Below are 16,571 nucleotides of genomic sequence, written 5' to 3' on the forward strand. Positions count from 1 at the left end.
AAAGAGGACTCTGATTCTTTAACTGATGAAAAGAAAACAAAATGAAGGAAGGAGGGCCACCAAGAGAGTCAGTGGCCTGGGAGCACTTGCCCTGTGAGAAAAGTCTGAAGCAATGTTGGGCTTGTTCAGCCTGCAGGAGAGACAGTTGCCAAGAGCAGCCTTCTAGTACCTGCAGGGAAGGTAAGGAGATGATGGAATCCGGCTCTTCCCAGCAGTGCACAGCAGGAGGGCAAGAAATAATGGGCCTAAGTTGAAATGAGAGGTTAGGAATATAAGGAAAGAAGTTTTTAATGTAAGACCAGTCAAGCAGTGGAGCTGAGAGGCTGTGTAGCCTTTCTGGAGTTTTTCAAGACCCAACTGGATTAAGTCCTGGGCAACCTGGTGCAACCCCAGGGCCGATCTTCCTTTGTGCTAGAAACCTCCTGTTCCTCCTAACCCAAGTTATCCTATGATCCCAAGGTAATGAGGAAACATTTATTCACATCCCATAAAGGATATTTCACAGAAATGATGATAAAATTTCAAAACAAAGAAAATATCATTATTTATTATGCCAGTGAGCTGGTGAAATGAGAAGCAGACAGTAAGATCATGAAATTGAACTAAAAACTGAGTGTTCCTCTAAGTGCCGTGGTTCTTCAGCTGTCCTACTTAACAACAATTTTATGCAAGGGACATTGAAATTTCATATTTCAGCCTTCTAATAAGAGACCAAGAACTGACTGACTGAAAGAAAGAGCTGAGTAATAGGAGAAAAAGTAAATTACTTCATATCTGTCTCTCCTACTTTAATCTGAAGCGCTTGGTGTGAGACATGGTAAAAATCACTCAGCTAATACATCCCTTAGCACCACATTCCACCTGCCTACAGCAACTGAAACAGAGCACTAAAAATTGAAATAATTTCAAGTTTTAGTGAAAGATGTTATGATTTGTCTGGATAAATTCAAAGCCACAAGTAACTGCAGAGGGAATGTTAACCGCCTTTCTGGAGAAAGAAAACTGCTGAAATATCCCATTGTAAAGCTCTCAACAGCTGCTGTTCATAAGTCAAGCACATATAATCACACTGATGAAAGAAAAAAAAGAACACGTGAAAGAAAAAAGAAGCGTTTTTATTTAAAGCATTTACTTTCATTCTTCTAATTTTGAATCACAAAATGAAAACTATGTGAACTTTCAAGTTTTCACCGCAAAAGAAAAAAAAAAATGTTTCCCACAGAGCTCTAATCACCAGTATCCCACCAAGAGGGCAAAGCAATACTTCAGAAACATCCACAGGTGGCAGCACAGCAATGCTTCAGGAAAGCCATATTTTTATTTTTTTTTTCAGTTCAGAACGTAGCCATGCACAGAAGCGTGAATAAAATATCTACTTGTCAAACACTATTTTTTTGCTTGGTTGTCAGTTCAAGTGTTCATATTCATGAAGTCCACAAGACCCCTTTTATCCTTCCCGTTTTATTTAATGCTCAGATCTGCAAAAGGAGACGTCTAGGTCTTAATGAAAAAAAATCATGCCTTTGGTGTTAGCACTTAAGTAAATTAAAAGTACGTATCCTTTTCAATATATATTGAACACCCCTTCAAAAGAATCTGAAAATTCTATACAAAAGCCCAACTACAACTAAAATATTAAATAATATTGAATTATTGCTTTTTTTTTTAGTAAGAAACAGTGCAAAGACAATAGCACTTGGAGAAACAGAATAGAATTTTAACCTTCTTGGCCTTACTCCTTCTCAGCTTGCAGTGGTTTGTGGTACCACAGAGGATCTTACCCACCTTTTCACCATCTCTCTAGCTGTTTTGAGCTCTGAAAAGCTCTGACTTGGTAAAAGCCCTAACACTGAAGGCCCCTACTCAGAAAAACAAAGGTCTCTAAAATAGTCACTTAGAAGGATGAAGGGGCAAGCCTAACCTTATTGACAGATTGAAGCAAAACTTAAGGAACTGCCGGGATTATCACATTTTTACCTAGTTACAGGGCACAAACCTTCAGACGATTTTGCTGGTATCTGGAGAGGAAGACGTGCAGGGAGCAGGCCTTCTTCTTTAAGGAACACTGATAACAGTTCTGATCGTGAAATCATCTTCATTGTACATGAGATGGGAGCAGAGAGAAGCTGAGAAATGAAGTGGTTTCTGAAGCAGAAATGGCTCTTAAGTGAACACTAAGGGGTCTCTATGCTGTGTGGGAAGGATGAAGATTTGAGCAACGTGGTAATCAACAGGAGGGTGGATAAACTAAACTCTGCTTCCATTGAAGGAAATTACATTGATTACACTCAGCACTGACTGAATGGAAGGGATCAAAGCAGAGATTTTGGAATAGAACATAAATGGAACTGGAAACTATTTCAGAGTCTAAAACTCTACAGTAAACTACTTTGTTTAAAGAAAACAGATTTATACAAAAAAAATCCAACTCTTTGATGACATAACTGTGAAGGAAGACATCTTAAGGAAGTAAATAACCTAGAGTAGGTAACCCAAGCACATCAGAGAATCACAGAGAAGTTTTGGTTGGAAGGCACCTCTGGAGATTGTCTAGTCCAATCTCCTGCTCAAAGAAGAGAGGCATTGTGTCCAGTCACATTTTGAGCGTCTCCAAGGATGGAAGCTCCACAGCCTCCCTGGAAAATCTATTCTACTGCTTGATGACCCTCACTGTGAAACAGACTCTGCAATCCCTTGATCATCTTTGTGGCCTTTCGCTCCAGCGTATCCCTGTCTCTCGAGTACTGGGGAGCCCAGCAGTGTCTCCAGGAGTGTCTCGCCAATGTTAAGTGGAGGGCAAAGATTGCCCCTGACCTGCTGCCAATGCTTTTCCCAGTGCAACCCACATGGCTATTGGCCCAAGGACCCACTGCTGGTTCATGTTCAGCTTTTTGCCCTGCAGGACCCCAGGTGCTTCTCTGCCAAGCTGCTTTCCACCTGGACCCCATCCCACCACGCTCCAGCATGGACTTTTGCCTGGGGTTATTCCTCCCCCAGCGCAGGCCTTTGCATTTCTTTTGATTGAACTTCCTAAGGTTCCTGTCTATCCATTTCTCCAGCCCACTGAGGTCCCTCTGAACAGCAGCACGACCATCTGGTGTATCAGTCCCTCCTCCCACTTTTGTGTCATCTCTAATCTTGCTGAGGGTGCACTCTGCTCCACCACCCAGGCAAAAGGTTAGAGCATCCATTATTCCCAAGCAGAATTCCCTAGTCTGCCTTCCACATACTATCCGGGCCCATCCCTTCATTGTTTCCAAGATTAGATAAGTTCAAATGCGTTCAGAGTGCTTCAGCCACGTGCATTACACCTCCAGGCAGAATAATCCAATGTTACTTCATAGGAGGTGAAACTAATGGCAAATTAATTAGTGCAGTGAAATGTGTGCTTTCAGTGTAATTGCAAAAGAGGCAGGAGTTAGGTGGTGGGAAAAGGAAGAAGACAGTCTGCGAGACCTTGGTGTATTAAGAACATACTGTGATACCGTCACTAAAAAGCATTTTCATGGATTTCTTAGATAACGTTAAACTCTGAACGATACTTTCTTTGAGAGATACAGTAGGTGGAACTGAAAGATACTTTACGCTTACTTGCTAAGAAAGCTGCCAAATAATGCATTTGAGAAAACACACCATCAAGGGCATACTAAATGTACCATGCCAAACTGAAAGTTGTATTGCTCAACAAACACCTAATTTTCTTACCCAGAGCACTGTCTTGTGAATCAGCAAAATTCTCTTTATTTATACTGCAGTTTCTCAGAACTTACTTGAGTGCTTGACTCCCAAGATATAACTGAAAAGCAATGAAGTCAACATGACGTGATTTAGAATGAAGACCTCAGAATTAAACCCAGTTAACATAATGGGTTACTGATGCAAACCATAGTTTACACTGTCTAAGATTCCTAAAGGCAATAACCTATGCTTCTAATTCTCAGCTAAAAGGTTATTTTTAAATCTGCATACATGCAAATTCATATATACTGGTTTTACAAAGGTTGGAATAAGTAATCAAAATCATCCGTTTTTAATCAGTCTAGCCTGACAAACAGCATAGTATCATTAAAAAAAAATATTTTGCTATGTGCTAAGAATATCGTCTTAATTCAACTTATAAAAGACAATTCTGGTTCACACACTAGACAAAAAAATACATTCTCTTTTATTTCCCGCCGTTATTGCAGCATAATGATGCAATCCAGTAATCAAGAGAGGTTACATATAGCAATTTTATTTAGAATGGATGCTGCCAAATGTGTGTCCCTCCCTCTTCCAGTTTAGCTGCCTTTCATGCAGCCTGCTAAAAGAAAATCTGAATTATTTCCTGCAGTGCTCCTCTTCAAGTATCCTCATGGACACATTTTTAGAAACAAGAATAAACTGAATTTTACGGATGCCTTATATAAATAAGTATGGAGTAACCATGGAATAACCCCACATACCCCTACAGGCTAGGGGCTGACTGGCTAGAAAGTAGCTTTTCTGTGGAAATGCGGAAGAGCCAGCGGTGCTTCCCTGTGAGAAAGGTGGCCAGCTGCAAGCTGGCTGGTAGCCAGAGGCAAAGGGAAGCAAATCTTCCCTTCTCTGGCGCCGGTGAGACTGCTGCCGGAGGCTCTTCTCTTTAGGGCTCCCCAGTGTCAGAAAGAGGGGAGTAGGGCCACCAGTCATGGTCGGGGGGGCTGGAGAATAACACACAAGGAAAGGCTGAGAGCTGTACACATTTGTTCAGCTTGAAGAAGACAAGCGTAAGAGGAGAGCTCGTGGCTGTCTGCAGCGACCTCCTGGGAGGCTGCGGAGAAGCTGAGCCAGAAACTTCTCAGAAGCGCCTACTGGCAGGACTGGGGTAAGGGACACAAACAGGAGGCAGGATCCATGATCATTCCAGGGCCCGTTCTAACCCAAATTATTCTCTGATGCTATGTACAAAGAAGGAAGGGAAAATCCACACAGACTCACTATGAAATTCTGGAATATTTCTTCTTTGGAAGAAATTTCAACAACGTTATAAATTTAGCTTACAAATGCATCTGAAACTACTTTTCTCCTGCACAGGCTAAACAAGGAATTCAACATTTATTTTTTTATTATTTCACCCAAGTAAATAATGAACGTAAGTTGGGAATCTTTGTGATGACGAAAGAGAAAATTAACTCTGAAGTATGCTTGGTTAAGATCTAGTATCTTTATACCTAGTGGGAAAAAAATGTGAATGAGAACATAAATACAGTTTACAGATTTCTGATGTAAGACTGCTTTGATGACAGAATACATTCCAGAACTAAACAAAACCAAATACTACAACTGCAGCTTCCACTGAAAAGTAAAAGGCCCAAGGTTTTTTTGTCTTGGTAATACTAGGTATCCTAGTATTTCTCTTGTACAGAAATAAGAAATTTCCACAAAACATCTCATCGATGAAAAGCTGCTATTCAAAGGGGAAAGGTCAAAAGGAAATATGTTCAAAGGTTCTCCGCACGTTAACCTACGCACTAAAAGTACATGACAGTTAGAAATAAAGGCCTGGTAATCCACCAGTCATCTACTTTTCGACACTTCAGCACTATCGCCTGTGCTCAAGCGCATCTCAAACCCAAAAAAGTATTTTTTGTGACATGCATGCATGGCAATTATTTAAAAACCCTGAAGGTTTCAGTCATGTAGTATGCTGGTCAAATCTCTTTCTGAAATTGATCACTGTACAAAACCAGGGGAAACAAACAACGCAGCTATGTAAAACAACTGTTCTAGTATGCCAGTACAGATGTATCGTTTCCTCACATTTAATCCTATCCAGCTACTTAATGGAGTCACTCAGTATTAGTTTCCAAACACGACAAAATATAAAAATGTATTAGTTCAAACGTAATAAGACAAGCTTATTGTATTCTAAAGTACGTACCTGAATTGCTGAATTCATGAAACACGTATTCCCCAAGTTACTCAGGCCACACAGGCCTGGCTGCTCATTGTGTCTTCCTGGCTCTGAATAATCATAATTCTTATAAGCGGTATATGATGGGAGACAATAGTTCGAATTTTTCACACTGTAAAACAACAAAACATCTTTCACAATGTAAACATGTATTTTACAGTATTTTAATACATACAAGTACTTTATAAGCTTAAATGATTAAAAATGCTAAAGTAACTTCTGTGAACAAGAAAGGATTTTTAAGAAGTATTTGATTTTGGTAACAACATTAATTTCAATTTAAAAATTATCTGTGCAAACAACCAATATCTAATGTACTGCAATAACTGTTATTATTATAACCCTACCCCTTTTGGACAGGAGCAGCTTCACAGCTTACTCTATTCTTCATTGGTCCATCAAATTTAATACACTCAGACTTAAGACACCACCAGCAGCAATTAATCATTTACGTCCCTTTTGCATCCTGCTACTGCAAGAGTGAGGTCGGTGGCAATGGGAACGCAGAGTTACAGGTGAAAGCTGAGATTTCCAAGGCCACTGTGGCATAGCTGCCTCACTGCATCAGAGAGTCTATTTATAGCCTCCCTGCTAGGACAGCACAATCCAGCATGCAAATGCAGGAAAGCCTGGAGAGGTAAAAGAATGCGCAAAACGCCTTGCAACAACTTCCTTATAAATCTCTCTGATGCATCTGTTTGGAGAAACCGGAGAAGACTGAAACAGGTAAAAGGGTAAGATTTAAAGCAATTTGTTTCCAGGTGAAATCATCCAAAGGCTAAATATAGAATAACTCTCAAAACAGTAAAGTAAGCATATCCGAGAACGCTAGAAAGCTAAAGAATCTGCTAAGAAGATGCTCTGCAATATTACAGATCTTAGGAAAAAAAAAATCAACCAAAAGGGTTAAACTCCTCTTAAACTATTTCAGGCACTGATCATAACGAAACCTGCATGATAGCAGTTTTGGCTAAAGTTCAAGAGCACTTCTGCAGTCACTAAGCACTATTCACATTAGAAGGAACTCGAACATAAAAATTCAAAGTCAATCGCTAAGAATGACAAAGAAAAATAGGCAGAGCAAAAAATAAATTCTGATAAATAATTGAGATTTATAACTGCAAAAATCTGAAGATGCAAGTGCCCAACAATACATTCCAGCTATTATTCCTTTGTATCCAACTGAATTCCAACTGTTCCCTCCCTCAGTGCACACTCCATTCCATGAATAACAGTTGTTTTGTTTTAATCACAAGAGTTATTGAGATTTTTAAACAGAAGGGGAAGAAAATTTCTCCCTCTCTCAATGGCCTCAGAAATCTGTGTAGTTTATAGCTCTACTGTCCATAAGGAACTGTTCTCAAATTTTTACATCTGATGAATTCTCTTTAATTGTCATCTTTCCTATTGGTCCTTCTCTGCATTTTCTCGGCTCTCTGGCTTGCTCCCAGGCTAGCTAAATGGCATTGTGTTTGCTGGTCATTCTCCACTAAAAATCCCTGCAAATTTGGGTTTGCCTGTTGAGGTTAATCCTAACTTAAATACTTAACCCTCCTTTACACAAGATACTTTTTGAACTCCTGGGCCCACAGCCCCTTTGAGCTTGCTTCCGAGGTCAACCCTTCCCTATCATCAGTCCCTGGTTCACCCACGTATGAGAGAAACCCAGGGAAAGTGACTTTCCATCTGCTTTTGCAGCTGCAGTCCAGCACAAAAGCCCAAATCACTTAAATTGGCAGGCCTTAGCAACCCCAGGAAGAAAAAGTACAAGCTGGCCATCGGTGCTAACGCTACCTCCACAGTGTAACCAACCCCCCGACCCAGCTCGACAGTGCACAGCAGCGACAGAAATGCACACGTACAGGGTACATGAGACGGTTCTACTCTGAGCCCTGCTTGCTTCGTACTCCTTTCCTCATCTGACTCAAAGATTACACTTCTCACACAGTTAAGAGAAGAGAAATCTCTTTTGGAGATTTAGGAGATGCAGGGGAAATAAAGAGATTGAATGACATTCTCCTGGGGATTTCCATTGCCCTTCTTTTTCCTTCTCTGCAGCTTTTCCTCCTTCCTGAACTGCCACCTTAAGAGGGACGCTGGAAAGCGAGGAAACGTGACCAGCGTTTTTTGGCTACAGAAGAAAGATTTCCTCACATTAACTGAGCAACATCCTAATTTAATTGAAGGCAATCGTAACGCAGATAGATCTCCAGTGTTGATTTGCTCTAAGGAACAAACTCTCCGTTTACTTCTCAAAAGTGAAAGACATTTCTGAGGTCTTTCATCTTCTATGCTGGCCCACAGAAATACATTTGAGGAGTTTAAAGAATAGGGCACCCCAGTCACTCTGTGAGTCAGGTCTATCGATACATTTTTCTTTGTGGGTTCTGGGATATTTTATCAAAATATATCCAGCAAAAAACAGTGCCTGCTACGTGCATGAGACTAAGAGATGCTTCTTTGCAGCTTTATCAGTCTGCAAACTCATTTTTTCCTGGAAGAATTTAAATTGCATTGTGCCTGTGTTTTTCATGCTTTTGAAACTGGACAAAAAGTAAAGTATTATTAACAGCCAGTAGTAAATGCCTAACAAAGGAAAGAAAGTAAAGATGCAAGGCAAGTCTACATATAAATGCTCTAGAAAAAGTAACTTGTAATAGTGTGTCTCTAACCTCCATTTTGTTTCCTACAAAACCTTTAGAAATACACCTTTAATGAAGGAACAATGCAAGGAAAAGCAGAGGAGTAATATTAGAATGGGATAGGGTAACAATAGAGAGAACACACTGATGGCTCTTAGAAATTGCTGCTCAAAATATAAGGCAAGATTTTTAAAAATGAAACCATCTTCAGACCCTTCAACAGCTAGGTAGAGTTCTTGAAGTAGTGAAAAAGGCAAAGGGAGGTTTTCAAATACGATTTTATTATCTCTAAATGTATAAATTTTGAGTTGCATGTGCCATATTTGAAATTACTTGCATGTACTGACTGTATCCTGCCTTTAAAACTCAAAGCAGCTTTCAGATGACGATGAACCCTCCACACACTTACTGTGTAGTTGGGAGTTTTTGGAAGCGTGGTTTTGGAACAGAGAAGTTTCAAACAGAAGTTTCAAAAAGCATCACTAGCTTTGGAAAGGACACAGTTTGACAGTGGATTGCCATATATCAACAATAGGTGCTGTGAAAGGAATCTGAGTTGCAAGAATGAGCCCAGAAAATTAAAAGTTTCGAACAATTACTGAGCTCTGTAACATTTCAACCTCTCTAACACACTGCCAATGTGTCTTTGTGACCAGCCACTTTAGCAAACCCGCAACTGGGTTCCATCAATTTTTAGAGATGCCTGAAGCAGCAGAAGAGGCCCGTGCCCCTAAACAAAGACTACTGTCATTGTGATTGTTCACCATAGTTGTCTGGAGAGCAAAAGATAACGTTATCATCTAATTAAAGTATAAAAAAATAATAATCATCTTCCTCATAAATTTGCCTCTGTGTCAAGCACAACATGAAGAAACTGTTTGTGCAGGTGACGCAATTAACATTTATACTGCTTGAAATAAGCATATTCAAATATACCAAGCATGTGAACAAAGCTGCCAGCTGTCGGTCTTCTGACAAGCCGACGCTACTGGATGATGAAGCAAGTCATTTTAGGAGCCTGAAACAAAGGTTAGAAATGAAGAAAACAAAACAACTTCCCGCTTAACTCCCCAAGTAAAATCTCTGTTCAACTGTTTTCACTCCCCTCCCCACATAATTTAACAAAACAACATATGTGACATGAAATGTATTGCTTCCTAACAGCAATAAACAGAAATTCCAGTAAGACCTAAATGACGCGTGTCTCTCCCTGCTCTTCTGAATCCACTAACACATATCATGCTAATCCTCCTATGTTATTCTTTCAACAAGATCACCTGTAAAGGCAAAAGAACATCAATGATCAATTATTTGAAATCCTCCATTCCATCAGATCCAAACTCACATTTACAGAAACGAAGACCTGATAAAACTTGCACAAGCTATTTCTATTATCTAACGTATGACTAACTCAACACATCATTAAATATTCGCCAATGTGAGGCTTACTATTACTCAGAACACTTCCTGCGTTAGACAAGTACAAGAGAAATGTGTACCCCATGCCCATGACACTTTTCAGAGCTTTAACATCATTTGTCCTCTATAGCTGAGCTACAATAATTGCAAAAACGGGGCTGCAACGACCAGCATTTATGACTATTACTACACACAACCTGTTGTTTTGCCTCTTGTGCCTTACAAATCAGCTTTGTCAGCTAAAATTAACTTCAGAACAAATGTTGGCGATTCTTTGAGAGTCACAGCATCTCATATGCATATTGAGGTGCCAATGGATCCTGGAAAGCCACACAAGTGTAATTTTTGCTGTTGTACTAAAGATAATGTGTAGTGTAAGAGACAATAAAGCAGAAACATGAAAATAAATTCCAGGCAAAGCTGACATTAAGTAGTTAATTAAGAAAGTAATGAAAAGAAGATAGCATTAATTAACGAAAGATAAGTGCTTTCTCAGACAAGAAGGTATTTGTGAGAAGACTAGAACACAGGAAGAAACTCATCTTAACCCAGAATGATGTAATACATTAAATACGGAGATATAACTGCCCATTTACCTTTCGAAGCCAAAAATTTAATGCAACACTGTGTACTTTAAAGTACATAACGAATACTCCTTCTCTATCACCGAAGTTCATCTTGAACACATATTGACAGAAGCACTGCTAAAGATTCTCCTGTATTATATACACTGCAGAGAATTCTAAATCTGTGATTTTTCAAATATTTATTTTACACACATCATAAATGGATTATTGCATTGCACGGAAAACTATATACGTCTCCAGTGAGTATCTGCCTTGCATAACATTCAGACAGACAGTGTTTAAGTTGCAAAAGAAAAATGACCAGTGCTTCGAAACACTATAGAAAATATGGACCTACTATCCGATTTACAAACGTTTAAGTTACAGTTAAGGCACTTCAAAAGACCAATTCCTTACCAAATCTGAATTTCACTTCACTTTCTTTTAAACACATATTTCTGTTGAAAATCCTCAAACAAAAAACCCCAAACAAACAAAAACCACCCCAGAATATGACCTTAAGTTCTAAAAGCTCCCACTTTGGATTCAAAATAAACTAAGAAATAAAAATAAAAAATCAGCTAAAGCAAGTGAAGAAACTATCTTTAAAAGTTGCAAGAGCTGGCAACAGGTTTTGTAAGCGCTTCCTAAAAATAACTACAGCATCACTAGGGAGAAGCAAACATTTAAAAAAAAAAAAGAAAAAAAAAAAAAGAAAAAGAGATCGGAAGTAAAAAGTAAAAAAAGAAGAAAGCCTTGCTGGCTTGATTTAAAATGGTGGCTCTTTAGGAAAAAGTAACTGCTTGGGCATTTAAAATTCTCTTTTGCATAAGCAATGGGGGAAGGAGAGATTAGTTCTCAGCTGGAGGCTCAGCTCTGGTCAAGTAATTTTTCACACAATCATAGATACAATACACTTCTTATTTACTACACATTCACACAGAGTACAAGAGACTGCAGTTAAATACATGGATTTCAACTGTTTAACAGTGAGAGTTGGGGCTACTCACAATTGGTAGAAGTACAAGTGACACTTCACCACCCCTTAGGAAAAATCACTTCTGATAAATGCAGTATTTAACTGGAAGATATTGTATAAGATATTTAATATTTATGTCACCTTTTTAATATTTAACATCTTCATGTTTGATCACAAAATGCATGTACGGAAAAATATTTTAAATTTGAATGAATTGTAAGAATAAACCTCTTCAGTTGCCCCCAACTTGCATTAAAGAGGAGTGCTCTCTGGTTTCAAGCATTTGAAAGATGCTCCAATATCTGTTAGTGAAATAATTCCACGTTTTTCTCTATTCACCAACTTTTTTTACAGTTGTGTACAACAAAACAAAAGATTACACACAAAGCTGGCCACTGGAATCTGAAAGCTCTTCTTTTAGAGTTTCATCACATTCTTTATTACACTTCTGATTTTGAATATAAAGGAGAAAACCCTTAAAAGCGACAAGTCTCCTTTACTAAGCCTCTGCTCATTGTAATATTCAAGCACCCCTATCAGACTAATCTCTCTCAAATCTCCTAGCATAAACACACAGAAGCTGCTGATAACTAATGGATGGCTATAACCACTAAGATAATCATTACAGCTAAAACGATTCAGCTGTAGTGGTCTGGAGTCAACGTGTGACACCACACGTGCTGTGCCAACACCTTCGCATCCAGAAACAAGGGGAAACCTGACCACCAGAAATGTGCACAGTTTATCAGGTTTTTTTACTGTCCACCTAAATTCAGGCAGGATAACAACAGCTACATATTTTTAGCACGACAAACTCTAAACGAAGTCTTTGTACTTTCTTACAACGCTCAACATTCCTTTTAGCATCTATTCTACTGAGGATTAAGAGTCAAACATCTTGTACTGGGTTTCATTTCCTGATATCACGCTTTACAATACCTACGCTAGGGAACACTGACCAGTAACAATTAACGATCCAAATACTACAAAACAAATCAAAATCCTTAAGCTAGGAGTTACAAAACAACAAAATTTGCTTGTGTCACACTGGGGCGATTAAATTACATAATGTTTTAAGGTATATTGCTTACTTTCTGTTGTTCATGTTGTTATAATTATTTGATAGAGATGGAGAGATCTTTGGTAAAGTTGAAAAATTGGATGCACCTGGGGACCTTTAAAAATATGAAAATGATAAATTAGATAAAAATGCTGAGATATTAAAAACTATGAAAGAAAGCTAACAAATGAACAATGCATATAAACAAGTATGGAAAAGAAATATTTAAAAGTGGGCAAAATGCTAAAAATACCCAGGACATGCAGCCCTCAGAATCCACCCTTTAAAACTTGAAATGCTTCACGGAACTTTAAATTTCTTATCACGTTAAAGAAGCACAGCTATTAAAACCAAAAAGCAAAGAAATAAACAAACAAAAAAAATCACAGGCCACTGTGCAAAAAAAAAAAGGTTTTCACTTTATAGTATGACTATAGAGATTTTCATGTTCTAATCCCTGTAATACAAAGTTTCTAATACCTAAATTTTTTACATTTTCCATTTAACCATAAATGGATGCTGAGAATAGATACAAATGATTACGGTACATACTTGAAGGTTAGTTTAAGAAGAGCATGAAATAATTTAATTCAAATTGCCTTATTAATATTATTAAAAAATTTCCAGGACATTTTGCACAGTAGCGAATAACATTTAAAAACATTTTTGGAAAAATAATACCATTATCACTCATCCTCATTTGTTTAAGGCTATTAAAAAATGTAAGAATACTGATCATTTTCATCACAAAGACCCTCCAAACTAACAAATACAATATATTAACTAACTTGCAGTGTATTTCTTCTGATCAAATCTTAGAGTCATACAATAGAATCATAAAGGTTCAAAACAACTCTAGTACCATCAAGTCCAACTGTCAACCCAGCACTACCATGACTACTAAGCCACATCTAAAAGCGCCACATCTACACATTTTTTAAATATCTCCAGGGATCACGACTCCACTGCTTCCCTGGGCAGCCTGTTCCAACACTTTGTTACTCTTGTGGAAAAACTTTTTTTCCTAATATCCAATCTAAATCTTCCCTGGTGCAACTTTAGGCCATTTCCTCTTGTCTTATCACTTGTTACTTGGGAGAAGAGACCAACTCTCACCTCGCTACAACCTCCTTTCTGGTAGTTGCAGAGAGCGGTAAGGTCTCCCCTCAGTCTCCTCCAGACTGAACAACTCCAGTTCCCTCAGCTGCTCCTCGTAAGACTTGTTCTTGAGACCCTTCACTAGCTTTTTTGCCCTTCTTTGGACAAGCTCTCGCACCTCAATATCTTTCTTGTAGTGAGTGGGCCAAAAATGAACATAGGATCTGAGATCTGACCTCACCAATGCCCAGTACAGGGGGGGCGATCACTTCCCTGGCCCTGTTGGACACACGATTTCTGACACAGGCCAGGATGCCGTTGGCCTTCTTGGCCCCCTGGGCACATTGCTGGCTCATGTTCAGGCAGCTGTTGACCACCATCCCCAGGTCCTTTCCTGCCTGGCAGCTCTCCAGCCACTCTGCCCCAAGCCTGTAGCCCCGCCTGGGATTGTTGTGACCCAAGTGCAGGACTTGGCACTTGGCCTTGGTGAACCTCAGACAACTGACATTGGCCCATCGATCCAGCCTGTCCAGACCCCTCTGCAGAGCCTCCCTACCTTTCGAGCACATATCTTAAAGATAACCATGGAAAATGCTCTGAATCCTTAAAGGAATTTATGCAACTTCATGGTTTGTGGACCCTGTGCAACACCAACTGGTTTGCAAAAAGCTCCAGCTGTCATTGGAAAGCTTTAAAATATGTATCACAACACTAAGGGGAAAAGTTCTGCATGCTCAGGATTTTTCTAAGCACCTTCCATGAAGTAAACTCTGCAAGGAGTAAAATATTTTTACACAGGGAATTTTCCCCACATATATTCTCACATTTATTTTAAACTTCTTATTAATCGACCTTTTCCAAAAGAAAAGATATAGCATCACGTGAGAAAATGTTATTTGAAGTATTTTGAACAACATTCATGAAGCTTTCCTGGAGATCTCCTCTATCATTCTAAATCCTTTTTTGAACACTGTCTTCAAAGCCATAACGTACATATCCTGTGTCCACAGGAAAGATAAAAAAATGCAAGTCAGCTTAACCCTACTTAAATTCAAGACAAAAGTTACACTATGCACATTCATACATGTAATTATTTAAGAAGCTATTTGAATTGAGTCACTTTTAACTGAAATTTAACTTTTCAAAACAAATCTGAAGCTTTTATATAATTTAGACCAAGTTCAAATGCAATACAGTTTCACATTTAAAACCTCAATGTCTAATTATTATCAAAAATCCCCCACTCCAAAACCAGAAAGATAGATAAATAAAGGTCTGGTTTCCACCAGAACATAATTATAAGTTATTCTGTTTCTTAAAGGTGACAATCACTGGTTTTACTCCTTGATCACATTTGCTATAAAAGCAAAGTGACAATAACAGATAAAATCATAAGCGACTCCTACTAGCAATTGACATCATCTTCCTGGACTTGTGCAAAGTGTTTGACATTGTCCCACACGACATCCTGGTCTCTAAATTGGAAAAATACAGATTCAGTGGATGGGCTATACTCAGGGGATGATGGCTAGATGGTCACTCTCAAAGAATTGTGGTGAATGGCTTAACGTCCAGCTGGAGACCTGTGACGAGCAGTGTTCCTGAAGGATCAGTACTGAGACCAGTGCTATTTAACATCTTTGTTGGCAACATGGACAGTGCACCCTCAGCAAGTTTGGTGAAGACACCAAGCTGTGCGGCGCGGTCAACACTTCGGAGGTTTTACAGGGATGACATCCTGAGGGACCTGCACCTGGGAAATCACAGGCTGGGCAACGAGCAGACTAAGAGCAGCCCTGCAGAGAAGGACTGGTTGATTAGAGAAGGTTCTGGTTGATTACAAGGTCAATATGAGTCTGCAATGTGTGCTGGCAGCCCAAAGAGCCACCCATATCCTGGGCTGCACCAAAAGAAACATGGCCAACAAGTCAAGGAAGTTGATTCTGCCCCTCTACTCTGCCCTTGTAAGACCTCACCTGGAGTACTGTGTTCAGCTCTGGAGCTCTCAACACAAGAAGGACATTGCCTCTTGGAGCAGGTCCAGAGGAGGGTTACAAAGGAGATAGGGGGCTGGAGCATCTCTCCTGTGAGGACAGGCTGAGAGAGTTGGGGTTGTTCAGGCTGAAGAAGAGAAGGCTCCAGAGAGACCTTAAAATGGCCCTCCAGTACCTGAAGTGGGCTACAGGAAAGCTGGGGAGAGACTGTTTCCAAGGGCGTGCAGTGATAGGACGAAGGGCGATGGTTTTAAATTAGAACAGCATAGGTTTAGATTAGTAAAGAACTTCTTCCTATTTTCTATGAGGGTGATAAGAACATCAGGACAGAGTGCACCCTCAGCAAGATTAGAGATGACACAAAATTTGGGAGGAAGGACTGACACACCAGATGGGTGTGCTGCCATTCAGAGGGACCTCAGTGGGCTGGAGAAAAGGACAGACAGGAATCTCAGGAAGTTCAAAGGAAATGCAAAGGCTTGCACCTGGCAAGGAGTAACCCCAGGCACCAGTCCATGCTGGGGTGTGGGGAGACAAGGTCCAGGTGGAAAGCAGCTTGGCAGAGAAGCACCTGGGGTCCTGCAGGGCAAAAAGCTGAACATGAGCCAGCAGTGGGTCCTTGTAGGGAAGGCAGCCAACAGCTTCCTGAGCTGCACTGAAGAGAGTATTGCCAGCAGGCTGAGAAGTGGCGATCCTTCCCCCCCACTCAGCACTGGTGAGACACCCCTGTAATGCTATGTTCACTTCTGGGCTCCCCAGTACTCAAGAGACAGGGATATACTGGAGCAAATGCAGTGAGAGGTCACAGAGGTGATCAAGGGATTGCAGTTTCTGACCTACGTGGAGAGGCTGAGAGCTGGCGCTGTTCAGCCTGGAAA

At 39.8% G+C, this 16,571-nt stretch overlaps 1 protein-coding gene across 1 annotated transcript in view; it reads right to left on the reverse strand.

The window, feature by feature from the left end:
• USP15 (ubiquitin specific peptidase 15) overlaps nt 1–16,571 on the reverse strand; it is a gene marked incomplete at its 5' end in the record, with an annotated part of 48,941 nt that overhangs the window by 11,052 nt on the left and 21,318 nt on the right. Inside the window, 2 exons of the mRNA XM_009871709.1 lie at nt 5,903–6,047; nt 12,633–12,716. Of these exons, the coding sequence (XP_009870011.1) occupies nt 5,903–6,047; nt 12,633–12,716 (229 nt within the window). The remainder of the gene's footprint in view (nt 1–5,902; nt 6,048–12,632; nt 12,717–16,571) is intronic.

The sequence above is a fragment of the Apaloderma vittatum genome, unplaced genomic scaffold, assembly GCF_000703405.1.
Source record: "Apaloderma vittatum isolate BGI_N311 unplaced genomic scaffold, ASM70340v1 scaffold7356, whole genome shotgun sequence".
Lineage (NCBI taxonomy): Eukaryota > Metazoa > Chordata > Aves > Trogoniformes > Trogonidae > Apaloderma > Apaloderma vittatum.